Consider the following 23,153-nt stretch of genomic DNA (forward strand, 5'->3'; position numbering starts at 1 on the left):
CTGTCTGTCTGGTTTCACGGGTACACACACACACGCGTCCATGAAGGCAAGAGGGGCGTAGCGATATACACGTCCCTTGCAGCTGCCACCCGCGTCGCGCTTTTACACTGCACGTGTCTTGCGGGCGGCGCCTTCTCCGCCAGCGACGCTACGCCTCTGTCTTCACTCTCGCTCCCTCTCGCTTCGTGCGGCGCACACTCTTAGACTAGATTTGTATATCCGCGACACGTACCGCCAGGACAGCGCCGCCTCCCTCCTGCCCTTCTGCCCAGTACATCAACGGGACCGGCGTGAGGAGATCATGCGCGTCTTTGTGTGGCTCTAGTATCGCCTCATGCTCCGGCCTCTGAAAGGGGAGTGGTGTGCGCAGGGACGCCCGCCAACGCCGCACCTGGAGCAGCAGCAGCAGCAGGTCTCGCCTTCTTGGACGCAAGACCAACCGCAGCAGCAGCGGCACTCGAAGGCGCAAAAGGGGCGAGCATCGAGGACGAGGGAGGTCGGCGCGTCGACGGCCAACGGCGGCAGCGACACGAACGCACGAGCGCCGCACCGCAGCTCCTCATGTGCTGTCGGTGCTCGTCGCCCGAGCGCGGGTCTCAACGACAACACCCGTAGCAGCTCCGACCACAGCAGCAGCACGGAGAGCGGCAACTGCTTCGAGGCACACACTCTTAGAGAAAGCTGGCGCAGCATCGATCGACGGCAGCGGTGCAGAGAATCAGCCGAGCCGCCCGCGCGGCAGAAGCGAAGTGGGCACGTGAAACGAGCTAAGGATCTGCTTCTCCAGTGCCCGCCCGCCGGTAAGCCCGCTACGCCGGCGCTTGCACAAAAAGGCGACGTGGGAGGCGCAGCCGTGCAAGCAGCGCCAGCGGTGGCTGCACAGGACATCCAGGGGAGAGAGGAGCAACACCCACGCAGTGGTGGTGGCGTTTTACCGTTGCACCATCCGCTGTACTGCACACGCGGCGAAGCGCTCCTCGAGCACCCTCGGCACGCATGCCCCTCCGACGGCGACGGCAGCAACGGCACTAGTGGGCGCCGCGGCTTCCGCTCCCCTGTAAAGCTGCAGCGCACGTCTCCCGAACGCAGCACGCACGTAAGCAGGACGATCGCAGCTTCCCGTCGCGAAGGTCCGTTTTTTCGGAGCGCTGGTATCGTGGCGTACAGCAGCAGCTCCTCCTCTAGCACTCGCAGTGCAAGTAGCAGTGACAGTTGTGGCGGAGCCGGCGATGGAGGTCATACGCGACGCACGGCCCGCTTGGCGTCGCCAAAGCCGCTTATAGATGCAAGAAAGGTATTCAAGATGTCGCCGAACGCCCGCCTTGCGCGTGTTCGTGGCGCGGTCTGTGCGCAGCAGCAGCAAGGTCTGCCTCCTTCCACACTCATGGCATCCACTCATGAGCAGCAGCTCATCGATCCAGAATCTGTGACGGCCGCCCCAACTGCAACGGCGATTTGCAGTGCGCCGCCGTCGTTTCTCAGCCCGGCGAAGCGCTGCTGGAGTTCGTCTGGAGTGCATCGTGAAAGCGCGCCGGCTGATGCTGACCCCAGCGACAACGGCGGCGACGGAATTCATGAAGGCTGTGCTTCTCACCACTCAAGCAAACTTGCTCGCCACGCTGCACGATTGCCGCCGCGAGAGGCGGAGAACGAGGTGCCAGCTGAGGTGATGGGTGTCTTGGCTGCACAGACTTTGCTCATCCGTCGGGGAGAACGTGGAAGCAATACCTCGGAATACGGAAAGGGCAGCACACAATCGCACAGTTCAGTGCAGCGGAATGTGAAGAGCGCGCGGCGTCACCGACGGCATCATCGCCGGGACTACGCGCCCGCGCACGTCGTCCTCGAGAACGCGACGCCGCGACGAGCAGATGATGGCGCGTACAGCTACGGAAAAAACAGCAGCGATAGCATGCTGGCTAGCGCGGCTGAGGTTGGCTCCTCGCGCTGCGGACGGTGGCCGCCGAACGCGCGGTCGGCGAGATCCTTGGAAAGTATGGCTTCCCCGAATGTTGCGCTCGCATGTTCCGAGTTGCAGCGACAATACGGCGCCTCCCTGAGCAGCCGTTCAATGCAAGCGGCCTTTACTGCATACCTGCACCTCAGTGGTCACGTGTCCAGCCCAGAGGGTAATGCCCGTCAGAGGGCCACTCCAGTGCAGGATGCGCCACCGCGGATCACCCACGCGCACGATGCACTGCCAGCGCAGCAGCGGCCGAACATGAAAGCGGTCGCAGCACTCTCGGCACACAGCATGGGGATGGAGCCGGCGGCCGATGAACTTGCGCTGGAAAAAGAGGTGCTTCTCCTCCGATACTCGTTACTCATAACGTACGCGCTACTCGCAGCCACGGCGGTGAATGGGCACGATGGTGGTTGCGTCGGCGCAATGGCAGAGAGGCCGTGGCAGCACGTTGCGCGGCACTACGCTAAGTGGACGACGGAGACGGCGCAGCGGGCACATGGGCGCGCCGGTGCACAAGCAGGCGAGTCCGACGAGCAAAGCAGGGAGCGTCGACGTCGTCATCGGCGCTTTACTGCGCCGCACCTGCGCGGGCCGACTCCGTGGCCGGCGCTGGAGGCTCGGTTGGCTGCGGCGGTGCAAGCAGCGGCCGAGGAGCTGCTTTTTGACGGCGATGCAGCAACCGCACCACAGGCACTCCCTCCGCCACGGCTGCTGCTGCGCGAGTCTCCACCCCACGACGTCGTCGGGCTGCCCTCTGTGTGGTACCCGCCTCATCGAAGCGATGAGAACGACGGCCCGTTGAGCGGGAGGCTTTGGGTGTGGTTCAGCGGCGACGACGGCGGTCACTCGGAGGACGGCGTCGCAGGGGTCTCCCTATCGTCCTCTGATGAAGGCGTAAAGTGCAGCGGCGACAGTGGCGCGAAGCGGCGAAGTCTCAGCGAGGACAGCACCGCATGGCGGCGGCACGAGCGCAGAAAGGGCGAGGGGCTCTCATCGGCGTTAAGGTTCTCTCGCAGCAGCATTGTGGAGCGTCGGCGGCCGCAGGCGTTGGCGCCGTCGTTTCGTGGTGCGTGGCGCCGCTGCTTCGTTGTCGCAGACGATAGCGGCGTGTGCGTGTACCCCACCGAGCGCGATTACGCCGACTTTGCCAGCGAGAGCCTCCTCATGGCCGTTCCGTACGCATCGCTTGCCTACCTTATACCGGACTTTGCTGCTGCTGCTGCCGCGGTGGCAGTCGACGACGTCAGCGCGGAGCAAGAGGAGACGGGATGGAGCGGCAGCAGCCATTCAAGGCCCTCGAATCGCCCAGGACGAGGCGGCTACCCGCTGCAGCGCCACGGTTCTCTGGAAGCCGTGCACGTTTCGACGATAGAAGCTGTGACGGCCCAGCTTGTGACTGACGCCACGTACACGTACTTTGGCTTTCTGCACTGTCAGAGAGATGGTGTGGCGCGCCGCGCCGCAGGAATGACAGAGGCCTTCTCCACAGCGCTGCAGAATGCTTTCGATCAAGAGCAGGGGGATGCGCGCCCGCTTGGCTTTGCTCCTTGGCGCGTGAGCGGTGACAGCGGCCAGCGCTACGCTCACCGGCCACACGCACCGTTGCTGCTGCGCACGCAGTCCCGCGCCGCCCACGCAGAGTGGGTGCACTTCTTCGCTGTCAAGTTCAACCGGCATCTCTACGGGCTGCTCTTTCCGACATCGTCTGCGGCGACCGTGCCAAAGCCTCCGCTTACGTTTCGCCCTCGTGGCAATGCAGAGGCGGTGGCCGTGGCCGAGGCAGGCGCCGATGATGTCCTGCGCGACCACCTGCGGAAGGGGAGCCATTGCCCCCGCAGCCGCACACGAAGCCTCAGCGCCAGCTCAACGCAGCGACAACAACACGTCTGCGATGGGGCAGCATCACCATCCGCGTCGTCGCATCATCGCTCCTATCGACTGCCTCACGCAGATGAAGCACTGGAAGGCAAGGACCGCGACGACGCGCAGGACGAGGTAGGCACCGGCACCTGCGCCTTGCACCGTCTCTCCAACTCGTCCTCCTCCTCCATCCAAGTGGGGGACTCCTGTGACTACGGCACGCCCGCAGCAGCGACAGTGGAAAGGGCAGCTGCAGAGGCAAGAAGAGAAGTCAGAGGTGCATCGCTCAAGAACACGAACGAGGCACGTGAGGCGTTCTCCTCGCGACCGTCAACGACAGCGACTCCGCGACGCGATTGGCCGTCAGGAGCGTGTGAGCCGTGGTGGGAAACGACCGCGGCCTTGCGCTACTCCGTCGCGCAGCGGGATCAACAGCTGCAGGGCCAAGAAAGGAAGATGGCCGACATGGCTGAGGCACTGCGGCAGCACGCGCAGCGCGTGCACAGCCTCGAAGAAAACCAGGACAGTCTTCGCACTGCTCTGCGTGACGCTCGCGACCGTCTCGCGAACGTGAGTGCAGCGGAGGGAGGCCAGCAATGGGAGGGCCGCGCAGAGTCGAGCAGCAAGTACCACATCCATCTCCGCCATCTACCACCCTCTGTGACAACGCCACGCAAGCGGCACATGATTAACCCTGGTGCTTTCGATCAACCCAGAAGCCCGCGCGCACCCGGTCCAACCCGGCCCGATCCGCAGCATCAGGAGCAGCAGTGCGAGCTGGAATCTCTTCAAGCGCAGCTGGAGGAACTTCAGCGGCGCTACACGGAAGACGCCGTGTCGTGGCGAGCTGAGCGAGCGGCACTCGAAAGCCGCTGCCTTGCCTCGGAGGAGAAGCTGGAACACTTGCGCAGCGGTACCTCGCGGCCATCCCGCTCGCCGGCTCACCAGGTGGTGCACGAGATGGGCAACGACGACCACGAGATACGCCGCGGAACGGAGGGGTGTGTGGATGCGGTATCGTCTGGGCAGATGCTCAGCAGCGCGCTTGCCGCTGCCGAGAATAACGCCAGCGCGGCGGTACACGTTAGCCGATCCGCAAGCAAGTGCCGCCGGAATGGAGGTGCGGTGCCGCCCATCACCGTGGCCTCGGCACCAGACAACGCCTTTGCCTCCCTCCTGCTCACCTTCGAGCCCAGCCGCGGCCGTGCTGGTGCGCATGCCGGTGCCTGCGTCGATGGAGCGCTTATTGTCGATGAGGCCAGTGCGCGACTACTGTTTAGTGGCCCCACGGCGAACCAGCGTGGACGTCGCTGGGAGCTGCGGCATCGCGACACAGACGCCCTGCTTCGTATCCAGCTCGAGTTACTGTCGCGAGCCCCGGGAGATGCGCGTGCGACGACTGGGTCGACCTCGCGCCGACGCAGTCAAGCCGCCTCCGCCTCCTCCGCGCCGACGGCGAAGACGCGAGCGTCTTCCTCGTCAGCGCACTCTCGGCCCGGCCACACGACCCCGCGCAGGCCCACCGGCGCAGCAGCTGGTGCATTGCTGCCCTCCTCGTCATCTCCGCCGCCGGCCTGGTCGGTGCATGCCTATGATCAGGGGAGCTCGCACCACTACTCTCCTTTGCCTGTCTCCGCGGCCGCAGCATCCTGCTCCACGGCATCGACGCAGCCGCGTGCACGCATGTCCTCTCTCCTGCAGACGGTGAACATGATGCCGCGGCACACGCGGGCCTCGCTGCTGCGGCAGGCCGCCGTTGAGCAGAAGATTCAGGTGAGAGAAGCCGAGGAAGAGAGGGGCGGCTTCATGTAGCACTGCCGAAAGCGCGCGCGGGCGCGTGCGTGTTGTAGAGCGAAGAGCTGCGTGAAATCGGAATCGTGCGCGCGGTCGGTCCTTCCCCTCGCCCCCGCCCGCTCACCACATGCGCAACTCGCCATCGCGACAAGGTTCTTCTGCGTGTGCTCTGCTTGTGTTTTGTGCCTAGACCCTGTGTCTTGCGCTCTCCGCCATCTATGCCGCATGACCGCCACCACCACCATCGTCTCATCGTCCTCTCGCGTGGCAGGTGTTTTATCGGCTGCACAGCACCTCATCTATCCCCCTCCCAACCGCGCTTTATCAGCCCTCAGCCCTTAGCCCTCTCTCTCTCCTGCTTCTCTGTGGACGAGATGTAAGAATCTGGCACACACACACACACACACGCCGGTGCCTGCTATGCATAGCGGGCTTTCCGTGACCCCCGCGCCACATGCGCTCATGCCTGCGCTTCGCTTCCCCTGTGATGTACTTACCTCTTCTCCCTCGACCCTCTCCCACCATCCTCCGTACTCTCGTCACTCGCGAGCGCAGCTACTCCCATATCACGTAAATCACGTCAAGCTTGCAGGTGTCTGTGTCCACGTGCCACACGTACACGTGCAGAGACATAGCCTCCCTTCATACCTCGGTGTCTACGTGTGCACATCTGCTTCCGCTAGCGGTGGAGAAGTGCTAGTGCGCCTCTGGGAGGACGAGGCGCAGGACAAGGAGGCTGCCGTTGCGGCTACGCGGCTCTCTGCACTCCGGCACATACCCACATGTGCACAGACAGATACGCGCCGACTCCTCTCGCTCTCATCTCTATTAAAGGCATACAGGTTGAAGCGCTGGAATCTCCTTTGTTTCGCTACAAGAACGCATCCCGCTTTTCCTCGCACACCACCACCACCCTCTCCACCTGCCCGTCCCACGTTCCCCCCTCATCGTGTTCGCTGTCGTCGTTGTCTTGAGGGCGTCGTTGTGTTTCTTTAGTGGGGTTTCGTTTTGATGTAAGGCTCTTCCTTTTTGTCCTTTCACTCGTGTGCACTGGCGGGAGCCTCCGGTCAAAACTCAACACACACACATACACACATCCCTCCGCCCTCCCTCCAACCACCACCTAGAAGGGGCCCCTCTCCCTCTCGTCTGTAGGCGTGTGTATTTATGTGTGTGTGTGCTCTGGTGTCGGTCGTCATCTCACCGCCGCTTCTCCGTCGTCGTCTCCGTTTCGCTTCTTCGTCTCCGAGTCGGCCGACGCCGCCACCCTTACCACCACGCCTCGACCCCTCTCCCTTCCCCGTTGTCTCTCGGTCTCCCTGGTGTCGGCAGCGGTGGTACTGCTGCTGCTGCTCTTGCTGCTGACGAGGTCGGCGTTGTTTTTCCCTTCGTTTTCCTCTTCGCTTCACCTGTTTTCGCTCCCATCCGCTGCTGTCTCTCGCTCTCGCCCCGTCAGCCTCTGTGCGCGCGCGTTCGCTGTCGCTTGGGGGCAAGCCTCTTCCACTTCTCGCTCGCCCATCCACGCGTGGCCCCCTCCCCCTCTCTTTACACGACATCGCTCGTACTATTCCTCTCCTCCCCTCTTATCCACCAGCGGCGCCCGTCTCTCCGGCGCGCCGGCTGCGCACGCGTTGACGGACGTTTTTTTTGCTTTTTTCTTGTGTGCGGCGTTGACGGAGGCGTGCGCTCCGCGGTGCGGGTCCTTTCTCTTGGCTGTTGTCTGTGTGGTTGCGGTGGTAGTGGTGGTTGCCGCCCTTGTCCTTTACCGTGTAGTCGCACACGCACACAGACACATACATATATGTAAATTTATTATTATTATATATATATATTAGAGCGCGTTCCTATTGGTCTGTGTGTGTGTGTGTGTCCTTCCCCCTCCCCCACGCTGTGGTTTCTTATGTCACTTCTTCGTGTCACTCAGTGGCTGACGGCGGATGGCAAAGTACAAATCGATATCACCAACACCAGCGGACGGACACAGTACCCGCCGTCGCAGGACCCACCGAGCTCGCTGCAGCCAAGCAGCAGCAAGGTCCGCCGTGCTCGTGGCATCCCCGACCGCGATGAACCGTGCTCACTAATCGTGTCTCTGCGCTCATCGCACCCGCAATTCTTCTATTACCGCGGGCCGCAGCACAAGCAGCTGTCCTTCTCCACGTCGGTGGCCTCACACCTGTACGCGCCGCCTCCAGGAAGCGCCTCCAGCGCCGGAGCTGTTGGCGGTTGTGGGAACAATAACAAGCATCAGCGCGGTCCATCGTCACTGTGGGGTCCCAGAGTTGTTGATCCGGTCATCGAAGACGTGTCGCGGCAGGCCTGGAAAGACTTGGGATTTCCTCCCATCGCGGCGCCGGCTGCGGGGACAGTGAAATCATCAGCAGCCGCGCCAGAAGCAGCCTCGTCAGTGGTGGGCAAGAGCAATAACGGAGGCAGCGGTGATGATCGGCCGCTGCTGGTGCGCGAAGAACTGGCGGACTGCGTCTTGCTACCCGGGGAGCGGCGCACCTTCTTGTTGGAGGTGGACACCCCGTCCGTGCTGCAGCGCCTCATGGCGCCGCTCGTGCAGCGAAAAGCGCGGATCACATCTGTTCCGCCGCTGCGAGGGAATGCAATGACGCAAGACTCCTGCCCCCTCCCGGCCCTCCGCGGCTCGCCCCCGCTGCTCGGCGGCCACAGCAGGGACACCGGCAGCAAGCCGCAGCCGAGGGCAGCGCACACCCACGGCACGGAAGACGTTACAAACGTTCCACTCAGCGAGAGCGCGCTCCGTGCGACGGAGGTGTTCCACCTGAGTAGGCGTGAGTCTTCCAGCATGGGCGGCAAGCCGAATCCCACCTTGTTCCCGGCAACCCGTCGCACCGCCGCAAAAGACGCCAAGTCATCTTTGGGTGACGGACAGCAGCAGCGAGCCCTGAGCAAGCGCGGTAACGGCCCTCTCCAGAGCTCTAGAAGTAGAAGCAGCAGCAGCAGTGAGATCAGCGACTGCGACAGCCACTCATACAACTCTGTGCCCCAGCTGAACAAGACGCAGCACCCAACACGTCAGTGGGCAATGCCGTGGGGTGCCGACGACGAGGGTGACCGCAAAGGTGATGCAGCGGACCAGACACCACCCGGGAACGGTCGGCGCAGCCGACGACCACACGAAAAGCGTGACATGAGCGACACAGAGGACGGCAATGACCGCTCGCTGTCGCCACAGCCGCTCAGCATCGTGCAGGACAGCATGACCACCCGTGAGTCGCTGGACGCCTCACGTCTATCCGCTGCCACCGCTCCGAGCGCCCCTGGGCACGGGCCATCTGGTGGCACGGCACGTGACTCTCAACTCACCAGCCGCGACTTCACAGTGCCCAGCTCCATGAGCACGACAGCAGCTAGCACCCCTTTCCTCGCCAAGGCCAGCAGGGAGGATTCTGGAAAGCCAAATACGCATCCGCGCGTCGGCGCTGCGGGCAGTGGCGCCACACGCACACTCTACGATGGTGATGCGAACGAAGCGGCCAACCCGGCGAATGACAGCAGCGATCGCGCGCAGCGCTGGTTGCCGCCCGCCTCGACGTCGCAGCGCCCCACCTTTTATGTCTACTACGCACCGCTCGGGGATGAGAACAAGTGTGTCGACGAGGCGCGCAAATGGCTGCTGAAGGAGCAGCACGCGTACCGCCAGTGGCTCGACAAACTGGTGCGCGTTATTGTCGATCTGGAGCGGAAACGCGAGCAAGGGTGGATACGGACGAGCAATAACTCAGTCCAGTCGCCGCATCGGCCGCTCGGTGCTCGGCGTGTGCTGCCGCCCATACTCGGGGAGCTTGTCCGGTGGCGCACCGGCGATGGCGGCAGCGGCGCCGTTATTGACGTGATGGCGCCGTCACCCATCACTGCCGCTGCCTTTCAGTACTACTACGGTAACCTCCCGCTCCAGAAAATCGTGCATCGACCCCTCTCGCAACTAAGCGTTCGCAGCAACAGCATCCGTCACTCATGGATGGGTGGCGGCAGCGGCAGCAACAGAAACGCTGGCGGTGTTCACGACAAGGAAGCTGTGTTGGTACTTCCGCCGTCTTTCGCCGCGACGCGGCACAACCGCGTTAGCGCGAAGGCACGCAAAATGTTCAAGGAGGAGCGTCACGGTGCCGGGACGGTGGTGCTGCCGCTTCAGGTAAAAACCCAGTCCGCAGCGCAGCCGTCGCCTAAGCCGATCGTCGGCAACGGCGGCGCCGTCAGTGCGGCCACCGCCACCCAGCCGTCCCCCTCATCGTCGCAGACGTCCGAAGAAATGTGCGACCTTTCGCGCAAGTCGTCTGAGCCGCCGTACAGCAGAGTCTGGACGACGATGTCGTCGCCGTGGCAGCTGCGCACCTACCAGGCCACCTCACCACCGCATTACACAATGGAGAACTCCTCCGAACTGGGGGACTACCGCGGCAGCAGCACGCCCATGAGTGAGAGCCCACGCGCCGAGACGGGCTACGAGCGCCCGCGCTTCAAATCGGGGTGTGGCCTGGCGCTCCTGGAGGATTCGGCTGCAACTCTGCCAACGTTTTCGCGCAACTCGCTCGCAGATGGGATGTCTGCGCTTCCATCGAAGACCGATAACACGGGGACTCCGATGGACTTGAAGGAGAGTTTTCTCAGCCCTAGCAGCTCCAAGGTGAATCGCACAGAAACACTTGACCCAGTCGCAGCGGAGATGGCGGCCGCGGGCCTTCCTACGTCCCGCTGGTCGTCGCTTAGCGGCGTCTACGGCCAGATGCACCGCGGGTTCTCCGACTCGCCGCTGCAGCAGCGACCGCAGCTGCCGTCCTCCCCCTCCATCGGGGACATGGCCTCCCCGGATAGCCGCATCCCGAGCAGCAGCAGCACTGGAGTGGGTGGTACCGGTGCTGCCTCACAGGGCGCAGTGCGGCTGAGCTACAACTCGCCACCCTCCTCTAGTGGTGCTCCGGGCAACGCCCGCAGCGCCGACGACTCCGCGGCTGCCTCGAGCGCCGCGACCGCGGTGGGACGCTCTGGGAGCACCCCCACCACCACCAGCAGCAATGGCGTCCTAAAGAAGCTCTCGCTGGCGGACATTCAAGGGGCAATCACAGATGGCGCTCTTACGGCCACTGTGCCGGCGGGCAGCTTCGCAGCTCAGCTACTTCAGTCTATCTGTGGCTACGGCGGCAGTGCCAAGCATGACGTCGATGAGGAAGGCAATGCGGCGCCTCACATGCGCGACATCTCCTCTGCGCCGCCGCAGACGCTGGCGTATCGCCGTCGCAGCACCGCCGTTTCCAACAGCTTCACCGGGAGCATATTCGGCAGCAGCTTCTCGATGCGTCCCCAGGAGCGACTGAACCGGATGGCTGACCAGTCAATGGCAGCTGGCAGTCAGGTGAAGGTTGCAGTGCAGCAGTTGACGGCGACCGCGTCCGACCTTGTGCAGCAGCACGGCCCGCCTGCCATGAGCGGGCTCATGAGTCTTCTGAACTTCCTCAAGGACACTGTCTTCACCCCCGAGAACGTGGGCATGATTCAGATGGTGGTGGCGCCGATGGTGATGGCATGCTCCGTGCTTGTGGTTGTGTACCTCATCTTCAGCGGCGAGGGCATCGGGAGCGATGTCTTCTCACTGATAGACGGCAGGGGCCTGTGATGAGGATGTAGAGAGCGCGCGTGTGTGCAAGTGTCGGACTGGGCGATGGGCTGACTTAGGAGCGAAACGAACGTTGTTTGTGCGCTGATGGACGTCGAGGATCGATGATGATGCGTGGGAAGCGGGGTGATGGAAAGGAAGGAAAGGGTGCGAGGACACGCCACCAGAGACATGCATCACTGTTCTTGTGTGCGCAGGTGTGTGTGTGTGTGTGTGTGTGTCGATACGTGTGACCCTGTCGTCTCTCCACCACCACCACCACCCTCCCCTTCGTCACCGCGGAGCACTGTCTCGCCTGCAGACCTCATACCTTCCCGCCCACCCACCTCACTCCTCCCATCTGCACGTCATCAAGGGCCGCCGCTAAGGCTGTCGCTCTCTCTTCTGTTTTAATCGTCGGGCCCTCGTCGTCCTCTCTCGCCATCGACCAGGGCATCTGTATTCGCCCCTCCTTCCCTTCCTCTCTCCTTCCTCTCTATCCTCGCCATCCTCCGACAGCCGTAAACAGAGGCACGCGCGAGGGTTCGCATATGCCCGTACACGAACACGCGCGCGTGCGTGGCATTGGTGGTGTAGGTGCACACATACTATGGGAGAGGGAGGGAGGGGCGGTGTCCGTCCTTTCATTGGTGCGCATATGCGTGTCCGTGGCTTTGAGGGCAGCGCACCATTTTCTACTCTATTTGAGTGTGGTGGACTGCGTCTACTTGGCCCCCTCTCTCCACTCTTATTACTCGCTTCTGCCCTTTTATTTTGCTGTGCCGCGTCTGCGTGCGTGCGTTGGTGTGTGTGTGTGTGTGTGTGTGTGTGTAGGGGGAGAAGGGAAGAGACTGAGGGCAAGTAGAAGAGCAGCAACAGCAAGCGACAGTGTGGATATGGGTTGGGTTAGGGTATGCTTTGGGGGGGGGAGTATGTTTGTGCTTGCGTTTGGTTGAGAACCAGGAGCAGTGGCTGTCTCCCCCTCCTCGCTTGGTTGCTTGCTCCATTTCACACGCTCTCGAGCACAGAGACGGTTCAGGTAGCTCATCGCCCTCCTCCATCATCGGCTTGGTCCGACGCAATCCTGCCTCGTTCCGCCCACCTCGTCTATCTCTTATTCCACGTCTCACACCCCACCACCGAACTAGTCCGCCCGTCCCAGACGTCTTCGTTCATGCCCGCATCTCCCTACGGCACGCACAAGCGAAGAAGTCCCGCATACACGCGCGCTCACCATCCCCTGCGCTGTGGCAGCCCGCACCATGTGTGTCTGTCGGCGTGTGCGCCTCTGTTGCGCTCATCCCCACCAACCCCACACCCCCGCATCTATCCTCTCTGCAAGGAAAGGCGGATTTCTCTTTCGCGGCGAATAACGCCCTTGAACCTTCCTCCTCTCCCTCCTCTCCCCTACTCACACCCTCTTTCTGCAGTGACACACAGACACAAGCATAACGCAGACGCAGATTTCCAAGTACGTTGCTGCGGCTCCTCTTCCTCCGTTACATACGCACAGCTAAACGTGTGCACTGAGCAGATCCACCTCTTGCCCCTCGCCACGAGGGCACCGCCTGCCCCATCCTCTCCCCACCACCGCCACCCTTTCCTCACCGCACACACGTCGAGGCGCATCTGGCCTTAGTCACGGACGGAGTGTGGGGACACCTCTGGTCGCTGCCTCTCGCCTCGCGGCGCTGCCCTTTAGCCCCCCCCCCTTGGCCTGCGTCCTTGCCTCTCCGTTCGTGCACGCGTGCGTGTCTCGGTTTCCTGCTCTCTAGGTGCCACGACCGCCAGCAAGTCTTTGTTGTGCCAGTCCTTGCTGCCGCCTCATTCCTTATCTCCTCTTGTCCTCCCTTCCTCGATCCCTGTGTTTGCGACTGAGAAGGCTGTAGAACCGCGTACGGAGGAGCCTACCGTACGCTACTGTCAATTCACTCCGCCACAGCCGTCGGCGCCATCATCAGCAACGATACGGCCCAACACCCAACCAGCAGCGGCTCCCACCCTCCCCCTCCCCCATCCCCGGTCTCTCGGTCTCCGTGTCTTTCGAGACGCACGCCCCTCGGCTTTCTCATCTTTATCGCGCGCGCTCCCTCCTTCTGCACGTCGCAAGCCGACGCTCCCGCTCACACGCACTCACGGGCCTGCACTCTCGCTCTCCGTCTCCGTCTGCTTTTTTTCGGTGCTTAATCTCCTTGCGCTTGCGTGCGTGTTGTGCAGCTGCGTCTCTGCGCTCTGCACACACCTCTTCGTCTCTCTCCCCCTTCCCCATCAACTTTATCCAACCAGCCTCTCTCACACATCACAAGCGCTTGCCCCTCATCATGTCCCCGCTCGACGCTTGTCGAGAGCAGTACGAGAAGGATCTGGCCAACCAGACCCACTGCTGCATGCTCGAGCATATCGAGGAAGAAAACAAGGCGGCCAACCGGAAGGTGTTTGTGAGGCTTCTCCGCTATCAGCAGGATATCAACACGAAGGGCACGCTTCCCTTCGAACCGGACCCTACAGATGCGCAGAAGAAGTCGAAAGGTAACAGTGCGGCGCCTGCCTACCCCGAGAACTTGACCATTCGCGACCCGCGTCAGCTCAAGCAGATTCTGCCCATCCCCGACATCCACAAGGTGTCCGACTGCGACCTTATTTACCGCTTCCTTATTGCCCGGCGCATGGACGTCAACCTCGCCACGAACGACATCTTGCACTACATCGGCTTCCGCGAGAAGTACAACCTCGATACGATCTTGTGGGACCGCGAGGTGGAGGCGGTCTTCAACGGCCTCGATGGCGAGGAGCTGATGCAGCAGGTCATGGAGGAGATGAAGAAAGGCGCTAGCCCTGCGGCGAAGGTCAAGATCACGCGCCCACTGCTGCAGGCTGGCTGGGCAGCGTGGAACTGTGGTGTGGACAAGCGTGGGCACGTCATCTTCTACCAGCGTCCAAACCCGAAGGAGCTGGCGATGCTCGAAAAACGTTGGCCCTACATCGAGGGTCAGTACGACTGCCGCAACCCGGACTTCCACTCCGTAACGCCGCCTTACAGCAATCTGCTGTCACGGGTGTACCTGCGAGAGGTCGAGAAAGGCCGCCGTATCTCGCGCCTGCTGAATTACAACCAGCAATATATCATCCGGGAAGGTCTGCACGTGCAGACCGCGGTGAAGCCGACGTCCACGGACACGTTCATGGACAACGGCGGCGGCGCCACCTGCCTCGTTGACGTCGGTAGCATCAAGCTGTCCCACCTGACTTCCAGCAAGTGCAAGAAGGCTTTCAAACTCTTCCGAGTTCTCTCGCTGACGGGGCAGAGCTTTTACCCGGAGAACATGAGCCGCATGATCATCATCAACGGCGGATTTGTGTTCAACATGTTCTTCAAGCTCGTCCGACCGTGGCTGGACCCGCAGACGCAGAAGAAGATTGTCCTTCTCTCCGCCGCCAACAGGGCCACCCTGGACGAGCTCAGCAGCGACTCGAACCACATGTCGCAGAGCCACGAAACGAACGACAGCGAAGAGAGCGACGACGACGGGGCTCCCGCGGTCGGGGCGGACTCGGAAAAGGCAAAATATGCGCTGCGCGACGCGCTGGCCGAGTACATCCACGAGGACTTTATTCCCTCGTGGTACGGTGGCCGCCTGACCGTCGTTGACTCGCCTCTTTTCTACGGAGCTAGCCCGCCCAAAAGCCTAGCAGAAAACCCGCAGTACGCGGCCGCCTGCGAGCGCCTGCGTGCCCGCGTCGTGCCTCAACTGCTGCCGGACGCGTTCATCTTCGCCAACGCCAAGGAGAGGGAGGGGGTCGGCCAGGAGGAATGGGAGGCCTTCTGCAGTATGACAGAGCGCACGCTGTTCCGCAAGCAGGCGAGCACAAAGTGAAGCAGCCATTCATGACCTCAGCCGCATTCGTGGAAACAAAAAAAGGAGAGGCGAACATGCGTGCCACCCCTGCTGCTTCCTGTCGCTCTCCTCTGCATGCGCGTTCATGAATGGGGGGGGGGGGGTATGTCAGCTAAACCAGGGTTCACGCCTTTGCCTGCCCGTCTCGGTATGGAGGATGCCATGTTCTCCAGACGCTGTAGAGTAGTAATGCTGTGCATCTATATACCTACATACCTATATATATATATATAGGAGTGTGTGAACATGCGTGCGTGTCTTTCTGCTTCGCCTCGCTGCGCCCTCTCTCTCCCCCCTCCACCCCCTCCCTCGATTTATCCGTCGTGGCACGGGGAGGAGGAGGGGTACACACACACACGCACCTCTCCGTGCGGGGCAACCCCACCATCCCTGCCAAACGCCGAGCACTTACCGCATGGGGGAGTCAGAGCGATGCATCGCTGCTGGTATCGGCGGCGAGGTCCCGGGCTGGCGTTGCGTCGGAGCAGCTTGCGAGGGTGTGAACATGTGTGTGCCATCCATGCGATGGGCAGAGCGTCAGCGCGACTCGAGCGTATCCCATCCGGCCCTCACACTGCCTACTGGTGTGGGGCGGCTGCGTGCCACCCCCGAGGGAGGCACCAGGGGTGGCGCACTGCTGTAACGCATGTATCTACCGCTGCGTCGCGCCGCACGATGTGGGGGCCCTGTGGACAGGCCGGTCGGTGGAGGGAGGAGGGGAGGGGTGTAGCGCTTTAGATCACGTCCTGGTGGCAGAGGAATGGACACGCGCACACGTTGTGGGTACTCGCAAAAAGAGAGGCAAGCCTACTATATATATATATATATGTATTCATGTACTGTATGGCATCACATGACCAGTTGCAGTTACGTGCGTCGTCGTGTGTGTGTGTGTGGTCATGTGTGTCGCTGGTGTGCCATATCAGTCCTTTCCGGCCGTGTGTTATCGATTTTTGTTCATTCATCCCTCGCGAGTCCATACGTTCATTTCCCTTTCATTCTGGCCTTTGTGGTTCTCGCCAACCACCCACGGAAATGGAGAACGATGCACCTCCTCCCCTCTCGCATCATCACACGCGCGTACGGCGGTGTGTTTGTGCATGCCTCTGCCTTTCCCCACATGTCCACCGGTCGGTCTCCGTCTTATTTATTTTTTTTTTTTTGGGGGGGGGGGGGGTAGATCGGGGGTAGATGAGGGACTTTGCCCAGTCACCTCGCAAGCTTGCCATCTCATTTTGCTTTCTCTCTGCGCAACGTGTGCCGGCACGCCCTCCTCCTCCCGCCCTCATCCCCTCGCTCGAAGGAACGCTTGCTGATGGTTCTGGGCCAACCTGTCACAGCGAGGAAGAGGTCATGGGCGCGATGCAGTGCAGCTGCAGAGTGAAATGGGAGAAGGGCAGTGGCAGAGGAGGCGAGGGCGTCGAAGTCAAAGGCCACTGCTAGGTTGCGGCGTGTGCCCTCGGTATGTGCGTGTGTGTGCCTTTCGGGCCCACCTCCTCTCCACTCCTCTCTCACCGCTGTCTGTCTTTCTCACCTCTACCTCTACCCCGCGCGAACAGGCACCTCACTGGCAAGATGGGGGTGGATGGATGCGTCTAGGCATGCCTTTTTTCGTGCATCTGCGTGTTCGCAACTTTGGTTGCACGTTGAAAAGTGGTGGAGGAATAGTGGCGAAGCGAAGGTCGCGCGTGCGAACGGGATGAGCGACCCGGGCGGCGATCAGCAAGAAAAAGGGCACAGCGACCGCGTTCACATGCAAGAGAAAAACAAGGAGGCAGAGGCGTGCACATGCATGGTTGCTACCCCTCACCAACGCGCACGCTAATCGACACATCTTCGGTACGCCATTTTCGTTTCTTTCTCATATCGTTGTCGCACACACCTGAGCAGCAACACACATGTGCTCGCAGAAAAGGATGTGCTATTTGGCGACTCAACTCAAAAGCTTCCCGGCCCACAAAAAGAGTCACGTGTCCCCCTGTGGACAGCAGGGAGAGGGTGTGAATGGTATGCGCGAGCACGCGCTTACTGGTCACGCTTCTGTGCTGCGTTACCTTAGCAATCCACGTCTACGGTATATGCATCATGGGGCGAACTGCTTGGCATCCACACCCACACACACACATGTACGCACGCGCACGCATGGGTTGCTTCTCTTTCTTTTCCTGATCCTCAATGATTTCCTTTCCTCTCTTGAACCTCTTCTCACCATCAACCTCGCTGCTCTACTCCCCATGCTCGCTGCATTGCCGGCGTCGCCTCCGTACCTTCTTTGGTCCTGTGCCTCACTGTTGACGTGGTGGGGCTGCCAACAACAGCACAAAGAACTCGCACGGTGCCCCTCCCCCCCCCACCGCCCACTCCTCTCTCCACCCTAATCAACCGTCTTGCGTGTGTGCGCGCGCGCGCAGAGATCTGTGCTTTCCTCTTCTATAGTACTCATGTCGCAGACGGCGACTGCTGGGCCTGCCCCACCCCCGCCAGAGGAGCCGTTGACGTACCCCATCACATTCACAAAGGTAGCGAAGGAAAGTCCCCAGTCGGAGCCCGGGGTCGCCGCGCCAGCGGCCTCCTCCGGCCTTCACCAAATCACGATCTTCAGCGCGCTGCACTGGCTTCTGCCGGTCTATGAGCTCGCCGGGTGGCTCCCGAAGACGACTGTGCAGCACAGCAGGAAGAGTGGGGATAAGAGCAGCCTCGTCTCAGCCACAGCCGGTGGCAGCAAGAGCACCAGTGCCACTGCAGCAGACGGGTCTTTCGACCTCGACGCAATTCCGCATGATGACGTCCGTGCCGCCTTGAGGCTACTCCCCGTCTTCGAGAAGTTTTTCGTCGAGGGCAGCAAGATCATTCCGCAGCACACGGACCTGTGCTACTTCATCGAGTCCTTTACCCTGCCGACGCCGAAGGGGCCTAAGGTAATCACCCGCTCCAAGGTCGAGGGAGACTATCGCGCCGTCCACCAGCCCTCTCACGCGCCGGCGTCTCTTGGCGCCGCAGGGGCCATGACGGAGACAACCGTCACGAACAGCACGGCGTACTTCTCTCTGCTGCCCGGCCACAATCAGTTTCTTCTCTACTACGAGGACTGCGAGAAGCTGCGGCGCTTCACGTACCTGCAGCTGGACCAGCTACGCTTCGCGTGGGTCGCCGTCAAGGAGCTGTTGGAGGAAAGCAAGGTGTTCAACCTCAGCGATGGCAGCCTCACGGGGTTGGCGAAGCGCGACCTCCAGAAGAACAACGCCGCGTCTCCGTTCTGCCTTGCCTCATCCGCGCCAGCAGCCGCAGCAACGGAGAGTGCTGCAGGTAACGGCAACGGCAGCAATGGTGGCGCGGTTATCGGCCGCGGCGGTGGCAACGCACGCCTGCGTCAGGGCACAAGCGGCAACGTCATCATCGCCCCCAGCAGGGAAGCGACAGAGGAGAAGAAGCGCATCCAGCAGATGCGCTTCTTGCGCGAGGAGCTGGAGAGCGAGTGCCAACGGCGCTGGCCGTACACGCCAGTCTCGAAGAGCTGCATCTTTAGCTTAGAGGAGAAGATCGAGGCGGAACTGCCGGCTGACGCGCTGGAGCAGCTCGGCATTGTCGGTGCGCACAACACCAAGAACAGCAAAAACGGCAACCGCCGAGGACCGCGCTACTACCTCGCCACCGTTGATCTGCCTTTGCTCAATAAAAAGGGTGGTGCTGCCCGCTTCAAGTCCCCGAGGTGGTGGAACAACCGGCGCGACGCCGAGAGCGCCGCGGCGGAGGCAACGTTGCTGGCGCTGCGCAGCATGAAGTCTTAACGACGAGTGTGATGCAGTGTGTTTATGTTGTGAAGGTGCGCCGAGTGGAGCTGCTGGAGCCCGCGTCTGTGAGTGTGTCTACGCAGCGTATGTTCGCTTCGTAGGATGAGTGCGCAGTCGCCTCCGCGCCGCAACCGTCTGGCCAAAGTAGCAGATCGGCGCGCACGGAAAGAGAGAGAGACGAAATACGCAGGTGCCGTGACTGGAAACACGAGGATCATCGTTACAGTGCGAGGGTCCTCTTCTAAGCCGCGCCGTGTCTGCTGCAGCAGCAGCGCCTGTAGCTCTACCAGTGCATTTCTACGAATCATGCCCACGCTTTCTCTCGGATGGAGCGCTGCTATGCGTATGTACGTCTCTCAGCGCGCCAGCCGTCCTCGCCCTCGCCCTCGCCCGCGCATGTTTTTGTCTTCTGCTCTGCGGCAACTCGAGCGGCCGTGGAGCAAGCAGGGACATAATGAGGAGGCTCGACGCTAATTTGGTGGGGGAGGAGGGACTTTGTGCGATGCAGAGCGGATACCTATCAAATCCGGGCGTGTATGTTCGCTAGCGCCGTGTTGCCATCCTCCACTCGTGCTCTCTTCATCGCCCTCCCCTTCTACCTCTGCTCACCCTCCGCTGCATCCGCCACCATTACAGACTTCACTCCTGTCCCTCGCCGTGTGTCACTCCCGCGGGCCGCCCCTGCCACAGACACACACGCAGCGTCGTTCCCTCAGCAGGAAACGAACTCCGATCGATACACGCGCACGTACATAATACGTGCGCGTGCCACACCCTATACATACAGCGGCCAGTGAAGCAGGAAAAGGGCGAGCAAGTTCACGTCTTTCGTTGCGCTTCAACGGAAGGAAGTGAGTGGGAGGCGCAGCTGTGTCACACGACGCACACAAGCCGGAGAGTCGCAATGCTCTCTCCCTCTGTGCCCTAACCTGACCGCTTGCCCTCTACCGTACTCCAGCATACCTAGCCCCACCACCACCACCACCACCACCACCACCACCACCTCTCCCCCTTACATAGCCGCATCACCACCGCAGCCACCATAGTGTATTTACGTATGTTTCCTTCGTATCACCCCTCCCCCTCTCTTTCTGGGACGGGACAGGAGGAAGAGCAGCCGCTAACGAATCGAAATGCAAAAAAGAAACTGGCCATGCAGAGCAGGTGCCGCCATCTCCTACGAGATCACAACACCCCAGGCTCGAGCATATGGCCTGGCAATGCACCTGCACCAATCGAGTGCACTTGGGATACATACGCCACTTTAGCCTCTTGGGAGGGGGGGTACTTTTACAGGCGAGCCCGGGCATGCTTGTGTGTGTGTGTGTGTGTGTGTGTGTGGAGGAGGGGGTGGTTATAAATGATCGTTCGCTGGACACGGCCCCACTACCGCCAACCTCATCATCGCACACGATGCAAGAATGATACTGCTTATGTATCTCTCAACCCTTAACCCTCTGCCCCCCCCCCAACCCCAACCCTCTTCTCTATTCGTCATCCAAACACATGTGCTCTTCGCACACACCTACACACATAAACAACGGATGACCACCACCACCACCAATTACCACGCTCAACATAATGCATATGCTCGTAGTGTGCACATCCCTTTCTCCCTGTTACTTCGGTGTGTGTTGTTTAGGACACTATCTCTGGTGCAGGCCTGCCCCGCCCTGTCCCCGTGGTATCTTCCGCATTTTTTTCTTCTTGGAGAGGGAGGGGCGCTGGTCGCATCTCTCCCTCTGTCTCCTTACGGGGTGTGTATGTGTGTTTGTGTGGTGATCGTTATTTCCTTTACCTGTTCTGTTCTCTGTTTCGGGGTGGGGGGGAGGCGCTCTCCTCGTGGCTGTTTCTGTGTGTAAGTGTGCGCGCACGCCTCCCAAACACCAACAACGTCCTCCACCCTCTCTCTGAAAAGGGTGCAGCTGTGGAAGAGAGCACACGAGGCGATACAACGGCAGACGTACGCACACATACACACGCATACGCATACGAGTACGCTGGTAGACGCAGAGTGACATCGCGGTTGGCCATTATAAGCGCACGCGCACATGTGTAAGTGCGCACGAAGCAGCGCTTCTACGCACACATAAGCACCAATACATATATATATATATATATCGGTATCGGTATAGCTATATATGTATGTATGTATCAGTATCGCCACTCCCCCCCCCTCCCACCCCGCATTGCGCTTCTGCACGTTTTTTTTGTTTTTGTGTTTTTTTTTGTCTTCTCTTTGTTATAACTACGAAGACGCACGCTCACGAAACGAGCGAGCGCACGGACAACAAGCGGTAACGTGCGTAGCCCTTCTCCTCCACCCCCTCCCCCTCGTTTCTTCGTGTGGCATTCGTGTAGTGGTCATCCCCTCTGTCTCCCCCCCCCCCTCCTCTAACTCACTCGCTCACGCATCTGTTTTATTTTCCTTCTGTACCCATCTAGTTGGAGCTGCTGACCGTGTACTCGGAAGACAACTCTCTCTATATATAGCTTACGCACACACGCACACGCACACAGAGACACACACCGGCACGCAAAGCAAAAGCAAGCGACCGCATCTCCGCGTCCAAGCATCTGCACGGCCATCATCACCGTCTCCACTTCGGCTTTTCCCTTCGCTCTTGACTGCCTCGCATTCTCCACGCGTCTCTGCTGCCTGCCGCTTCTTCGTTGTGTGTATGTGTGTGTGTGTGTGTAGAGCTGTACCTCGACTTATACACCCATCGAGGACGGTTCTTCTCTCCCTCTTTCTACCTTTAGCTACGCTCATTCGAACATCCACGTGCGCGCCCATTCACAGAGACAAGCACCGCTCCAACTCAAACCCAAGTGCACACGCATATATACGGGGAGAGTGAGACGAGACGCCGCGCCGACAAGCCTCGCTCCCATCAACAAACCGACGACCTCCGTCCCTCTCCTTTCATACTATTTCTCTCGCTCTCGCCTCTTCCGTGCTGAGCTCGCTCAACTGCGTGCCTGGCCTCTTTTCGCGCTCCCACACGCGCGCGCACAGCGAGAGAGAACGCGATAAGGGCGAAGCCTGTTCACTTAGTTCTTTTCTCTCTCTGGGTTTGTGTTGGTGTGTGTATGTGTGTGCGGTTTGAACTTGTCCACTCATATCGACCTCTTTCTCCCTGTCTGTCCCTCCCGGCTCGGCCTGAGACTACCCTCCACCTCCACCTACACACCCCCTTCTCTGCCAGCGTGTCCCTACTCGCTGGTCTGCCCTGTCTTTCAGGCAGTGCACACGTTTCGTGAGGCGGGCGCCGTTTCTTCGCTTTAGGGAAGAGGAGGAGTACTCTGTCGATACCGCCTACACACGGACGGCAAGCGGTCCTCATCCACAGCACAGCAGAGGGCAAGAGCGACGAAAGACGACGTGTGTCCTCCGTGTCTTTCCCCTTTTTGTTGCTGTTGGTTCGTCGCTCTTCTTGTCGTGTTTGAGCCTCCCCATCCCAACCCTCCCCCCCCCAATCCCTCCTTTGCTCTACTCTGTGTGTATGTACGCAAACCCCTCCCCCTTCCCTTTTTTTATAGTGTTCGCCTCATTCTCGCCCTTTAGCTTTTCGTTTTTTTTTGTTTACGTGTTATCTCTACGTCTCTCTCCTTCTCTCCTCTCCGTCTGTCTGTCTGTCTGTCTGTCGGTGTGTATGTGTGTGTGTGTGTGTGTTTCCGCTCTCATGTGTTTTGCCGGGCACCTCACCCACACCTCTATCGCCAACTCACCATCCGTCATTCCCTCAACCCTACTATCCTGCTTCTCCGCCCTCCGGCCCACGTCGTCGTCATCGTTATCCACCGCTGTCTCCCTGTCGTTCGCACGTGTCATCGCAAGCGCCACCGGTTAGGCACGCCGCGCCGGATCGCATTTCACACAGCAGCGCGTACACTTCGGCTGCTACGGCCACAACGTCTATAGCGGCCAACAGCAGTGGTACCAGTAATCGCAGACAGCTGAGCGAGCTGAGCAGCGGTCTTCGGGGTAAGCGAAACCACAACGGCATCCGCGGTCACAAAGAAGCCGCAGCAGCACGATCAGGAGCACCAGGCTGGGCAAGAGACACCTCCCTACTCAGTCACCACCCTGTGCCCCATCGTCCCAGGAAAGCTCTACAGATCGAGTGATCACACAACGCAATACAGACAGCCCCTTCTCCCTTCTCAGGCGCCTCAGAAGTACCAGCAGCAGGAGCAACGGGAGCGGGCGCCGCTTCCTT

General features: G+C 60.8%; 3 protein-coding genes and 1 pseudogene across 4 annotated transcripts; all 4 read left to right on the forward strand.

Annotated features, from left to right (window-relative positions):
* Nucleotides 1–334: 334 nt before the first annotated feature.
* Nucleotides 335–5,638, forward strand: LINJ_15_0620 (hypothetical protein; the record flags this gene model as incomplete). The annotated part of the gene is made up of 1 exon (XM_001464362.1): nucleotides 335–5,638. The coding sequence occupies one exon, from the start codon at nucleotides 335–337 to the stop codon at nucleotides 5,636–5,638; it is 5,304 nt and encodes a 1,767-aa protein (XP_001464399.1).
* A 1,882-nt stretch (nucleotides 5,639–7,520) lies between these two features.
* Nucleotides 7,521–11,264, forward strand: LINJ_15_0630 (conserved hypothetical protein; the record flags this gene model as incomplete). The annotated part of the gene is made up of 1 exon (XM_001464363.1): nucleotides 7,521–11,264. One exon carries the CDS (start codon nucleotides 7,521–7,523, stop codon nucleotides 11,262–11,264), a length of 3,744 nt encoding a protein of 1,247 aa, XP_001464400.1.
* A 2,300-nt stretch (nucleotides 11,265–13,564) lies between these two features.
* On the forward strand, nucleotides 13,565–15,133 carry LINJ_15_0640 (annotated as a pseudogene). Its single transcript has one exon. A coding segment is annotated over exon 1 (1,569 nt).
* A 2,447-nt stretch (nucleotides 15,134–17,580) lies between these two features.
* LINJ_15_0650 (conserved hypothetical protein) lies at nucleotides 17,581–18,927 on the forward strand (the record flags this gene model as incomplete). The annotated part of the gene is made up of 1 exon (XM_001464364.2): nucleotides 17,581–18,927. One exon carries the CDS (start codon nucleotides 17,581–17,583, stop codon nucleotides 18,925–18,927), a length of 1,347 nt encoding a protein of 448 aa, XP_001464401.2.
* Nucleotides 18,928–23,153: the final 4,226 nt, after the last annotated feature.

Source organism: Leishmania infantum, chromosome 15 (assembly GCF_000002875.2).
Source record: "Leishmania infantum JPCM5 genome chromosome 15".
NCBI lineage: Eukaryota > Euglenozoa > Kinetoplastea > Trypanosomatida > Trypanosomatidae > Leishmania > Leishmania infantum.